Genomic DNA, 14,119 nt, shown 5'->3' with positions numbered 1-14,119 from the left:
ATCATTTGAATAAACAAATACCTTAAATGTAAGTGTATGAGCAGGTTCACAGCAATGATGGGAATGTTTTCTTTTATTAGGAAGAGTCAAAACATATTTTGACACGGTAACAATAGCAGCGTTGCTCGTCCTTATCCCACCTCCCATGACAATGATCAGCCTCCAGTCTGGAGAATACTCCGCAGTGGTTACTGCATTAACACGGTAGACAGGACTTAGAAACAACAACAACACACACAGAGACAGAAACAGAGACTGACACAGAGACAGAGCAGATCAAAACAAACACAGGTCCACCTGCATATCAGTGTCTGTCTAACTACACTGTGCACCACCTGTCAGTCAACTGAGTGAGGGACAGGCAGTTTAGAGAGGTGTTTATATGTTCAATCAGTGTGTGTGGGCATGTTTTGTATTTGTCAAACCAGAAACAGCAGTGTGCACTTCAAAAATTGCCCTTAATTTCACCATTAGTCATATATAGCATTTCATTGTTTTGCATTAGATTGCTAAGTGATTTTTCCTGCTTGCTTTCCTTACTTCTTCCATTGTTCATCCAGCATTCCTTCCTTTTGTCATATAAGGCTTCCTCCTCCTCAGTAACTACAGGAGCCTCCAAACCACTACCAGAAATGGCATAAACATATATTATTGACGACTGAGTAAGAAACAACCAAATTTCACCAGGTAATGAAAAACTAGGAAAATTAAGAGTGATATACAGTGCTTCCTCATTTGATGGTGTCTTTCACAGCCTTTCCTCCATCTCTCTTTGTGAGGGGGAAAACGTCAGACCATATCAGTGCTAAATGTCTCTCATAACTTCCTTGTCATTCTCAGGCCTTTCAGCTAGTGAGATGTGCAGTAAATTTGTCATCTTTGCTGCTGAAGTGGGTCAACATTTCTCCACAGCCGGCTGGATTGCGAATTAGCCCGAGAGTGAGGAGAAGTCACTCATCCCGTGTGTCAGTCACTCTTTGCCTATAATGTAGAGTGATACTACTCGGCACTGGTTTTAAACTGCAAGTGAGCTAAATGTTAGTGTAAAGCAAAACATTTCAAAGTACTCAATGTAAAAACAGTTTATTACTGTGAGCAATGATACTTCTGACGCTCAAAATATTAAAAGCAACCAAATCTCTGGTATAATAAAATATTATATTCATTTTAAATTAAGACAGCATGCTAATGCAAATATGCAATTAGCTAATCACATCAAAGCAACACAGCAGTGGATTTAGGCATGTAGACATGTTAAATACTTTGCGGTGTGCTTGTCGGTGCCAGGCAGACTAAGCATTTCAGAAACTGGTCATCTACTGGGATTTTCCCACACAACCGTGTCTAGGATTACAGCAAATGGTCTCAAAAAGGCAAAATTTCCAATGAGCTGCAGTTCTCTGGGTGAAAATGGTTGATATCAGAGGTCAGAGGAGAATGGCCACACCTTCCATACCGATTACAACCAAGGTATGCAGAACAGTGTAAGGTCACACCTTGGAGCAGATAGGCTACAGCAGCAGACCACACCGGGTGCCACTCCTGGTATCTACAAACAAGAAACTAAGGCTACAGTTGAATTGAACAGTAGAAAACTGGAAAAACAATCAGATGAATCTTAATTTCTGCTGCCACATTAGGATGGTTGGGTCAGACAAGAACATGTCCACCTCTTTATGACCACAGTGTATCTTCTAATGGTTGCTTCTAGCAGGATAGCAAAGCTCATCTCACATTGGCGCTTTAAACATGACAGTGAGTTCATTGGAGTCAAATGACCTCTAAGGTCTCCCAGATCTCAATCCAAGAGAACACCTATGGGATGTGGTGGAATGGGAGATTCCCATAATGGATGCATAGCCCACAAATCTTCCACAACTGTTTGTGTCAATGTGGAGCAAAATCTCTGAGGAATGTTTCCGGCACCTTGTTGGATCAATGGAAAATTAAACGTTTAAGCTTATATCATTAGTTTAGTAGTTTTGAGATGGTTATTTTAGTTATTTTGCTCTTTGGATTTTGATTGGTGGAAGATGGATTGGATGGGTAGATCTTAAGGTTTAGCCACTGATAAGACTCTTTGTTTAAGAGTCTTGGTTTAAGACTAAAAATGACAAAATATCAATATATAACAGTGACCTAAAAACATTTGATATCCAGAGTACACCTGTGGCATCTAACAGAATGTTCAGTACTGTAGGATGTAGTCTGTGCGCTGTGCAAGCATGCAAGTTTGCCACAAAAATCTTCAACAAGTGAAGAAACTCATTAGTGCTGATGTATTTCTTTACCAGACAGTTTAGCTTACAGGCAGATATTTTATCAAGCAGTGCAGTGGTTTGATGACAGCCTGCATGTCAGAACCCACCTTTAACAACAACACCCATGCAAGCAGTCGCTTTTCGTATTACTTACAGTGATAGCTATTAAGAATAGCTTAGAGGTATGACCAGCATGAGTTATTCATGAGATTGGTTTCATATGCTGGTGTCTGTAAACATTCTCATCAAAATTCCATAAATTAGTCACATGAGGCAAAGCTGGCTCCGTTTTAATCCAGATCGAAAGCTGCCCCTTAGCAACGTAATTACACCCGAGTTTTATCCTTCATTATGCTTTTTATTGGTTCTTAAAATGGCTCTCTCACTGGTCCACCGCTCTATGTTTAAACGAGAGGGGATCATGTGAACTGGAGGGCTGGATTCAGTCACAGAAAAGGAGTGCACTGAAATCCTAAACATTATCATTAACCTTTCAGCTATGTGGGGCAGCTGCTGTTCTGTCAGATAAGATGATGAGCATAATACCAGTTTGGAAAATAGTAAACTGGTGAACACTTAAGGAGTCCATACTCTACAAAATAGTTTAAACCACTTTACTGTGTGACACTACACCGCTAGGAGTACCTGTGACGTTTGCTTGACTAATATGGTGTGTTTTCGCCATCTGGTGGTATCTGTTTGACAGTGTAATAAATCCATGCCAGTGTTCCAAATGGAAATATGAGTGCCTTAATAGGAAACAAGCCATATGCAGATTAAATCCAATGGTGAAAAAATGGATAGCTGCATTATTTCAACACGTTGCCTTGTCAGTCTATAAATAAGAGAACGATCTAAAAGCACTGGTATTAATAGAGCACTTTTTAACTGAGTGGTCAAAGTGCTTTTTAGTGCAAGTCTGATTCACCCAACTACGCGCTCAGTGCTTTTTATTCTATGCCTAAGCACATTATATAACATTCACACACTCACATTATGATGAATCTATCAGCATTCATCACCAAGGATGCTTGGGCATGGACATGCTTGGGTAGGAGCTGGAGATTGAACCATAAATCTTTTGACTGGTATAAAACCCCCTGAGCCTCCTGAGCCCCAGCTGCCCATCAAGACTAGTCTAGGAGAGGATATCACTTACTGTGATTTAATCAATTTTTTAAAGCATCTAGATAATTTGGAAGAATACATTTCAAACCCCCATGAAAGATTTATTTATTTGCACTTCTTTAAAAAATAAATAAGAAATAAGGTAACGCTTGATAATCACAGTGACATAACATAAAGTCTGTTAAATTTAAATCTTTCTAGTTAGGAAGCATAAACATTTGCAAATCCATTTCATCAAAGTGATAACAGGTGGAGAAGCAACAAGATAAGCCCCAGAAAGGAAATGGTTTCACAGGTGGTGGCCACAGATCAGTGCTCGTTCCTTATCCTTCCTCTACTCTTGCTTATTGCTAGTGTGCTTGTCACTATTGGCAGCGTGAGATCATGTTTAGGCATGCCTCTGATGAGACAGTGGATGGTGTCCTGGGGAATCTCCTTTCAGACCTGGATGAGTGCATCCGTAAGCATCTGTGGCCCAATTTGCCTCAGCTGGATTCAGGTTTACCAAATGTGACGGTGGTTCATTAGCATCAATACATCAGTTATCCATGAGCGTCTCTTTCTGGTGCAGAGTATTGCCAACCCCATGTCACTAGCATAAGGTCTAACATGGATGTGGAGATCTGCGTGTTGCTCTAAGAATATTCTTCACCAGACCATCAGTGACCCATTGCCTAACTGGTCATGCTGGATGATCTTGCAATCAGCAAAACATTTACCACAATGTCTCCAGACTCTTTCAGGACTGTTACATGCGCTCAGTGTGAACTTGATCTTATCTGTGAAGAGAATAGGGCATCAGTGGCAGACCGGCCAGTCCCAGTGTTCTTTGGTAAAAGTCAGTTGATCTGTATGGTGCTGAGCTGTGAGCACAGGTAACTCTGCCAGATGTTGCCACCTCACCTCATACTATTGGAGTCCGTTTCTGACAGGTACACTGGAGGTCATTTTCAGGGCTCTGGCAGTGGGTTAATGCTTTTCAATGACCCTGTCCTGCTCTCCTCACTCAATGTTGGAGACTATGCTGGGAGACACTTTAAATATTCTTGTGATAGCACATATTGATATACCTTGCTGAGCAATCAGAATGGCAGTTGTGTAATCTAAATGCTACATAAGCCGGGATAAGAAGAGAACAGGGAGATGGAGTCCACCTGCAAAACAACTTTAAAACGACAACTGGGGAGAAGGGAAAAAGCAGACTCCAATCATGCCAGCAAAATGCTCCCAACAGCACAACAGAGGCTCTGGAACCTCTCTGGCTACGTTCAAACTGCAGATCTTAATGCTCAATTCCAATTTTTTGATCAAATCCGCTCTAGTGTGAACCCTCAAAGCGGCCCGCATGCGCAAAAGAAGACATCACACACAACGTGCTCTGTTTAGATCCAGACCAAACGTATTGTTTGACTGATGGCCCTTAATCTACAGACTTGTTTCGGACTTTACGTTTCCCAATGTTTCTTTAAGTTATATTGTTATTTACATATGGCCTAATAATTATCCTTATTGCTGTTTTAGAGTGGAGCGGTGCTTCAAAGGATAGTTGCAGATTTCTGTCAGAACCTGCAGATTATACAGTACAAATAAAATGTTCATGTTTCTCCAACGTTGTCTTCCCAACAGTTTCACTGGATGGCCAGGAAGCGTTCACGATGTCTTCTTGTGCCCTTCTCCAGCGCTAATTGCCGTCTGTCTTGTGTCAGTGACGTAAAAGACGGATTTAATGCGACATGACCGTTCAAACCGCAGTCGCTTTCTAAAACATCAGATACGTATCGGATTCAGTACCACATACGAAAGTGACCCAGATCGGATTTGAAAATATCGGATTTGTGCTGTTCATACTGTCATACCATGATCGGATATGGGTCGCATAAGGTCAAAAAAGTTGGATTTGATGCGCCTTCGCCTGCAGTGTGAACAAAGCCTTTGTGAAGGTCAAAGGTTATTGGTCTCTCTTTTTAAAAAAAAAAAAAAATCACATGCACATTTTAAGTGGACTTAGTTAAGATTGCAGTTAATTTCTGAAATTTTAGGTCAATGCTTTATTATCTTTAAGATGGAGAGTGTGGAGTTGAACCCACTCAAATTGTGTTTTTAAGATTTCAAACTTAAACATTCTGAATGAAAATACAGAAATTTTTTTTTTTAAAAATCAGAAACTTTGTTGTTTTACAGGATTTATTTATGGCACGAGAAACATACTGCATGAATTCTTTTACATAGACATTTGTTCACATTTGGCAGTGGCCTCCTTTCATTATGCTTTTTGAAGTGCACAATATGATTTTTCTTTATACTTACGGTCTTCAACAACAAACTAAAAGACTACTAGTAACATAATAACGGTCAATGAAAGTACAAAGTATTGTAGAAAAGCTGTTTTCTTCTCCTTCAAACAAATACAACAGCTATGTCCTCCTTTAACCTTCAGGGGTCACACTTCATGATCTCTCTGAGGCAGATGGTAGCATAGCACGAGGAGTCCAAGTCGAAGTTTAACGTGAGAGTGAGCGACTCCGAACCTGCCATCGTTCTTCCACCCTCTCTGCTGGCTGCTCTCTGCAGCTGATACCTGAGGTTGTGCGGCACTGCCAGCAGGGGGCGGTAGCAGCCAGGCAGGTTCAGTTTGAGGCTGCTGACTCTGAAGCGGCAATCTTCCAGTCCATCTCTGACCAGCCTCTCTCGGTACCAAGTTCCCATGGCATTTTCTGGATACTTCACAGTGTTTCCTGGCATCGGTAACACAACCTGGCAGAACAATAATATAACAAGTAGCAACTGCAGTGTTACTGTAGTGTACAAAAAACAGCATTTGGCAGAGACACAAATAGCTCCAAACACTCCCTACTTGTTCTAGTTTATAGATACCGTCTTGCTCCTCTTTATCTGTCACCACATGGATCTAGAAGAAAGCACAAACACAAAGTTAGTGGCACTGACAAGGTGTTTGAAAAAAGTAACAACGTGTCCTCACATCGAAAATGTGTCCTGTGACCAAAAGAGCACAAAAAAATGTGTCACTAAATAATCCTATTTACTGTTGAAATTACCAGGAGGTATTTCTGGACTGCAGCAGCAACAAAAGTACAGTAAGTGAAACCATAACAAAGTTACTGTTGTAAATCACAGCCTCAACAAGCAGAAAAAAAAGGAAGTAACCACAGTTTTCACCTCTATTCTGTCCTTTCATGCACACTAAAAAGGGTAGTTTACCTCACTAAAAGGAAACAAATAGAAACAATAAATAATTAATTGATAAAAAAATTTTAACGCACTGTTTGCTGATATACTTCGTGTTGTTCTCACCCCCCATTCTAACCCCAGCTTTGCAGTTTCAGGCCAAGATTATGCTTTCATTTCTCCAGCTTGGATTCTTAAATGCCACTCCTCCTTTATCCCCTCCTTTGGTGTTTGGCCTGTGCAAACTTTACTTTGAAAAATAAGACAAAACTTAAGCTCATGCTTGCATGAACATGTGAACACACAGGAGGAAACACTCAGCTTTAGATGTGCTTGTACTGGAAATACTGTGTGGTTTAAGCGGTGGGCACTGCCTGGGTAGCATGCAGGACGCAGCACACATGACTGTACCAAGTTTAAGATAGAAAAATTCAAGGATCTGGTAAATGTGTGAAAACGAACGCGGGAACTACAATTCTTCTGTGATAATGTTTGTCACAGATGCAACCAAGTCACAAAGCCTGGAAAAGTGTTTGCTCTGATTATAACACAAAGCTATCCTAATTACTCCTGAGCTATCTTTTTAATCAGTTATCACTTTTAAAAGATCTCCTTTTCCTGTTTTATCTGCCTTCTTACCTGAGCCATGCTGGTTTCTCTAGCATCTTCCATTTTGTTTTGACCTTGTCGTAACCACACCAGGTCACCTCTTCGGACACTATGACCCATTGTAGTTAGCCTGTGTGCCGCCGCCTCGTTCCAAACTCTGACAACCACAAGAACATCGACATAATTTTTCAAATTAAAGATCTAAAGCACTGGGATGGCGTGTTATTAAAAATACTGTTTGGCTTTTATATAACATTTATTTAAATTTCCTAATAAATAAAAGAAACCACTTATTTGGGCTACACCTAAGGCCAATTTATCTCCCTCACCTATAATGGAAACCAGCTTTAATAAATGCACGACTTTTTTTTTTTTTACATATCGCTATCTGTCAAACCTGTTTATGTGTTACTTTCAAAGATTTTTATTTAATATCATAAAAAATAGTCAAAGACGTGCCCCGCCTTGTGCCCTATGACAGATGAGACAGGCTTCAACTCCCCCGCAACCCTGAACAGGAGAAGCAGTTAAGATAATGGATGGATGGGTAGATTCTCCTTGCAGCTGACCTGCTACAGTAAGCGTGAGGGTAGAAAATCCTCATGCTGTGTGGCAGGCTGAGCCAGGCTTGGTCACATCCATCAGGACCTGTACCATAGCGGTTCAGGGCCCGCAGCATCAACCGCTCCCTGGGCTTGGACAACGGCATCAAAGCTAAGGACTCCTTAGCGTTATCTGGAGTGGAGAGGGGTGAAAGACAGAAAAATAAAACGACAAAACATATTGAAATTGCAAATTCTAAAAAAAGCATTTGCATGACGTTAATTTAGTCACATTTCATAAACCAAAACTTGGTTTATGAAATGTGTCATGAATTCACTAGAACAGCAGACGCTGACATTACAGAATCATAAGGTTTTAGCCAAACATGGATGATGAATTTCAGCCAACTTTCAAAAATAAATAGAGGAACAGATCATCACACTGTTCTGCAAAAAAACCTCAGATTCAGCAAAGAATAGTTCTCATTTTAGAAATTTCTGAAGGAAGAAAAAGCTCCCATAAAACTAAAACAAACCTGTTTGGAGGAAGTGTCTCTTTGCATGACTCTGAGGATCATCGCCTTCCTCTGGAGTGAAGAAGAGACGTACAGCACTCACCTGACACACACATTACATACAGTAACTCAACAATGTGCTGTTTTCACTGAGCAATGCCAGTCGTGGATTAGCTTTATATGACTGTAACCAACAGTATTATCATCTTGAATACATAGCGAATGTCTCAAACGCTCACCATATCCTCTTTCAGTAGAGCTAGTCCTACTCGATCAGACTGAACGCTCTGTCCACTCCCAAACCTCTGTGGTCCATAGTAGTTGACAAACCCTCTGGCCTACAGTGAAAAACATCAGAGGTCAATGTGTGGTGGTGGCCATGTAGCTTGTATGAAGCAGACATTCTGGACCAACAAAACCACTTGCTAATGAGCAGACATATTTTAAAACTCTATCAGGAAAGACATGATTAGTCGAGGACTAATTTCAGCTGTGGCTTCTTGACAGCCACCCTTCCACTGAGACCTTTTCTGATGAGGCTTCAGTGAATAGCAGATGAAGGGCCAGATGAATCTCTCAGCTACTGTGTCAGGCCTTTGCCAGATTTTTCCCCCTCCTATTTTTAAAGGACATGACGTTCAGATTCTGTTTTTCTGCTGCAGTGAGGTTTTTTTTAGGATTACCACTTCTTCTTTTTTCCTCTATTTGTTCACTTTCCTCAGATTTTGGAGGACTACACTAGGGCTGGGCCATATTATACCGTTCACGGTAATACCGGTATAATGTTAGGCAACGATAGGAAAATGAAATATCGCGATAGAATGGGAGTAAAACGCGCATGCGCAGTGCCTTTGTTTTCATACGCACATGGCCGATTGTTGGTTTGTAAAAATGGTGCAACTTCCGTGATGTGGAACTGGTTTGGTGTTTGTCCATCAGATACACAACAAAGCACATTTTTTTGCAGAACATGCAAGTGGCCGTTGTTATTGTCGTATTTGTCGGACTAAGATGCTCTTAAATCTGGGAGTAATCTGGGTCCCAAACTCCGTATATTTGACTTCAGGTCAAACAACCCTGCAGCATCACTGAGAGTTGAAAACTGTCTAAATTCTTTGATCTTTAATAAAACGATCAGCATTGCTGCTTTACCAAGTGTAACTATAAAGTTTAACTTCCAGGCATCCATGAAAACAAAAGTTATTACATTTAACGGAGTTAGAAGTTAGCAGGAAGCTAGCGGAAGTTAGCTCGCTAGTTTCGCTAGTTACCTAAGCATGATATTGCATGTTCTGACTGAGAGATTTCTGAAAAAATTCAAACGTACAGCTCTGCTATCACTTCCAACATAAATGAAGACAGGAAACTAAACAGCAGTGACGTTTTTAGGGTTACTGAAGTTGGGCTAGCTGATATATAATGATGTGCTACGTGATCGCTAGCGACACAGCTATGTTAGCATAACATAAACAGTGAAGCTGGAGGAGGAACACTAACACTTTTCCACTTATAAAAGTTAACGTGAAGGTTCCTCATGGTTAGAGACAAATGCAATCGCATGGCAGGATGCTGTAAACGGACCAAACTTCAGTCAGGAGAACAACTGAGATAATCCATCCACAATACGAGGTTAGTCATTAATATACTGCAACAACATGGGAATAGCTCAGCTGCCAGAGAATTCAACATTAATGAATCAATGGTACAGAAGTGGAGGAAGCAAGAAGAATGAGTTTAATAAAGTTTGATTTATCTGACTGCTTTGTTTCGCTTAATGTGCCTTATAATCCCGTGTACCTTATGGTCCGAAAAATGCGTACTGCACACTGCAGTTTAATGTTGCAAAGCACCTCTTTTTAACTTCAGTGGATATTATACATGGTTATGCTCAGGATATGTCAGCCCATTTCTACTGGAAATGCCTTTGGGTTAAACTTTCAGCAAGGAATTTGCATTTGCACTGTTACATTTTTATAAAGCTTTAATGTACATAAAAACCAGCTTCTTGTTTACGTGAAAATAAATGGAAGGTTGTCTTTTTGCGCTAGTAATGTTGTGGAGTTGTATTTTGTCTCGCATCAATTATATCGTCAGTTATATCGTTATCGCAAATTTTCAAATATATATCGTGATAAATATTTTTGGCCATATCGCCCTGCTCTAGACTACACTGAGGTATACCAGGTTTTTAGCTAATAGCTCTTTGAGAATCACCTTGTTGGTCAAACTGTGATATCTTTGCATTATTAGAATCAAATAAATAAACTTTAACAAATGAAGAGTTTTTGTATACAATTCAAAATGTATTCTATGCCAAGCTGTGCAAGTGCAGACACAACACTGGTTCACTATTTAAGTTAGGTGCCTTTTTAAGTTTGTCAATATCCAATAAAAAAAAGTTTTTTAATAAAACATTAAAGAAAGCCTGGTTCCTGGCATATGCTTTTACCACAGGATTGCAGAAAACCTAAAACTCAAAATATACCTTGACATTCTCCACTGCTTCTTTCACCAGTGCTGCCAGCCGTGTGTGCACGTCTCCGCCAGAGGAGTGCGTGTCACCGGCACCGTGTGGTCTCAGGTCCCGGACAACCAGGTCGAAGTGATTCCCCTGCAGTCGTCCAAGCCGGAGAGGCTCACTGACAGAACGCACCTGAAACACGCGGATCCCTCTGTTCTGAAACTCTGCATTCTTCTCTTTCAACCTAGTCACACAAAATGCAAAATATATAAATAGTATTTCAAGAAGAACTCTAACATAACACAACTTTTGGTGCTTTTATCCCATGATTTGTAAATAAGAAAAAGAAAAAATATATATATATAAATATATACTCAAAATGCATGAAAGAAACACAGCAGTACCGTTGAGGTGAGACCTTCTTTACCACCATGGACTGGTAGGTGATTGCTCTCTTATCCTTGATCCCAGCATAGGTGAAATCAGATGGCAGGACCCCGAGAGCTGCTGCCATGTAGCTGATGGCCTCCAGAGTCTCAAGGTTTTCCTTACACAGAGTGAACGCTGGAAAAACACGCAAAAAACATCTATATTTTTATCACATTTGAAAACGTTCCCTATGGGAAATCTGATTTTTTTAAACCATCTTTGATTTTCATTTTCTTAACCTGTGTCATCCTGCCCTTCTCACTAAGAGTTTTCTGGTCTTTTTCTCCTGCTTTGACCGATTCAAATCACAATTACTGTGAAATAAAGCTGCCATAATTATTTTATTTATATTTAAAATTCTTCATTCTTCTTCAGTTTTTTCTATATTATTTATTTGTTTACTTAAAGTAGGTAATTTGATCTAAAGCATTAACCTTGGAGTTTTCTCCTGTTGTTTACATTTTATAAATGATCAATAACATGCAATGCTATGCCTTACCAGTGTAAACTTCATCATCTTTACGTTCCTCTGCTGTTCGCTTCTTTGGCCTCCCTCGCTCCCTCAGCCTAACTGAGATCGATGTCCTCCCCTGGTCATTGAAGCTTTTAGTCTCCACCAGTTTCCCGAACCTTCGATTCAGGAAGTGATGGACTGCCGTCCTGTGCTCCTTATTGTCATCAGGTCCAAACGTATAGGACGAACCTCTCACTTTGGCATCTATAAATCTGAAAAAGTCCTCAGCCTCATCCTCCTTAACAAGCTGGGAGAGCTCTCTGTAGTCTGGGTCCTCCCTCACCCTGATCTCAGGCTGAATGGTGACAGTCATGAGAAAAGGGAAGCGGTGTCTGACAGCTCGGTGGACACTGGCTCTCTGGTGTTTGTCAGCAAAGGAACCAAGGGAGAGCTCCAGCTCAGGTGGATTTTTATCTCTGAGAGTTAACACAAACTGCTCGAGCTCCTCACTGACCGACTGACCTAAAATCAAACCTAAATCTAAACTCCCTAGACTAGGGAGTGGGTCGTGTACCCCCCAATCCAGAGGGACATCAACATCCTGTGAGGCTGAAGAATGACTGTCCTCTTTATATTCTGCATTGGTTCTGTCATTTCCAACTGAAGAGGCACAGCCCGGTGTCTGTGTGGCTGCTGCTGTGTTAACATGCTGTCCATAGATATCTATTTCAGTCACCACAAAATCCTCAATGAAGTTTTTGATGCTTCCAAGAAAGCCTTCATGGTTTGATATGAAGCATGCAGGGACATTCACAGCCTCACTAACCTGCTTCATGATCAATATATCTAAAATGTTTTTACTTACTCCTGAGGGTAAAAGAGGCAGAAATAAAACGTTATCAAAACCTGCTTCAATGTAACTGAAGACACATGTCATACCGTGTCATTGTTATAAAGCAAAAGTCAATGAAAATGAGGGCAATTTCAAAATGAGAGGATACATGCAAATCGGGAAACGTTAAAAACGTACGGCAGTAATGTTTTTTTTTGCTTACTTGAGATTTTTAAAACATCTGTAACACACCTGTGCGAAATACGAAGAGATGCTAATACATGACAAACGAGATTTGAGTCGGATTTTAAGCCTGCTAGTGTCGCCGCACACCATTAAAATAATGTTAGAATTCTATCGGTGATTTATTTCCGTGTAAGTTCTTTTACTGAGAGCAAAGCAATCCGTCTATTTCGAGTAAACCTAAAACCTTCACATAAACCTACCTCGACATTGATAGCAGAGAGCTGTGGCTGCTATACAAAAGAAAGCAGGTTACGTTACTATTCTTTGAATGATAATATAAACGTCTAAAGGATTAATTATCGTAAATTAACGGTTTATTTACAGCACAAACCTGCAGGCGCCAAGTAAACAACACGCCTGTAAACACAACCACGCTGAATGACTTCGGTATTCTTCCGGGTCATGTGACCATCATATGACTTTTCTTAAAGAGACAGGCAGGTAAGGGCAACGCAGAACCCAGATGTGGACCCTCTAGTAGGAGGGTTATGGGCAGATGGTTCTGACCTCTGGGCCATATTTGAAACCTTAGAGACATGAATGAACAACATACACAAAAATGTTTATTTATAAGTGCAACCTACATTTATTCTTATTCTTATTAACATTCTTGCTTAGGGGGAAGTTTTTTGGTTCTTTATTCAGTAAACATAATTTTTTAGGGGATTTTTACATGTGGTTTAATGACATAAGTAATGGTTCATCACTCGAGTAACATCCTTTTTTTAGTGTTTGAATGAGTCCTGTCACTGTGGCTTCACTAAAAATGAAATAGTCAGTTCATCAGCCACCGAAAAAACAACAACTTTGAAATACCATGAGAAAACCTAGAGAGCTGTTGGTCCACACCAGTTTAAAAAATTAAATGAAACTCTTGCTTTGTGAAGGAACTATTAAGAAATGTGAGGCAATTGTGTGGCAACATTAGAGCCTTTCAAACAACTAGTTGGGTGTTTAAATTCCTGCCAGGTCATGCATCCAGTAAGGATCCAAAATCAAATGTTCACTCTTACCAAGAAACACTTGGTAGCTCAGTACAATAACATCAGTACAAGACAGATATTATCACACATCAGTCTATCTGCACATGTTTTAGAGAGAGAGAGTCAGACCCCCTTTGGTCCTGAATGCATATTTCTATAAGGGCAGTATTACTTACAACTAGTACGGATGCCCTCATAAAGTGTTATCTGTCTGAAAAGTCAGTCAGTGATTTAGGTGTGCTTTTATGTAAAGATTCACATGGCTGTATAGAAATCCTTCATTGTGTTTCAGGTTGAGCTGCTGAGTAGCCACAGTGCAAATGTTCCTTATAAAGATGAAAGATTCCAAAAACAATGGTGACATTGGGAGAAACACTCTGTCTTCTCATAAATGCAAAATTCAAAATACAGAACTACTTCAGTGATGGATTTCAGAAGATCAGAATCTTATTTCAACATGTTGTAAGACTGAC

General features: G+C 40.2%; 1 protein-coding gene across 3 annotated transcripts; it reads right to left on the bottom strand.

Annotated features, from left to right (window-relative positions):
• Positions 1–5,555: 5,555 nt before the first annotated feature.
• pus7l (pseudouridine synthase 7 like) lies at positions 5,556–13,403 on the bottom strand. Of its 3 annotated transcripts, none has more exons than XM_082510167.1 (11): positions 12,995–13,403; positions 12,864–12,893; positions 11,631–12,452; positions 11,107–11,266; positions 10,727–10,946; positions 8,481–8,579; positions 8,263–8,344; positions 7,754–7,919; positions 7,215–7,341; positions 6,264–6,297; positions 5,556–6,143 (listed from the first exon to the last, which is right to left on the bottom strand). In XM_082510167.1, the coding sequence occupies exons 1-11, from the start codon at positions 13,065–13,067 to the stop codon at positions 5,830–5,832; spliced, it is 2,127 nt and encodes a 708-aa protein (XP_082366293.1). In that variant the 5' UTR covers positions 13,068–13,403; the 3' UTR covers positions 5,556–5,829. The 3 variants fall into 3 exon arrangements, with proteins under 3 accessions (XP_082366293.1, XP_082366292.1, XP_082366294.1); XM_082510166.1 differs by having other exon boundaries at positions 6,244–6,297; positions 12,995–13,400; XM_082510168.1 differs by lacking the exon at positions 12,864–12,893 and having other exon boundaries at positions 6,244–6,297; positions 12,995–13,399.
• Positions 13,404–14,119: the final 716 nt, after the last annotated feature.

This window comes from Aulonocara stuartgranti (genome assembly GCF_965226115.1).
Source record: "Aulonocara stuartgranti genome assembly, chromosome: 17".
Lineage (NCBI taxonomy): Eukaryota > Metazoa > Chordata > Actinopteri > Cichliformes > Cichlidae > Aulonocara > Aulonocara stuartgranti.
Note: the sequence above shows the minus strand (reverse complement) of the source record. Positions and strands in the feature narration are given on the sequence as shown.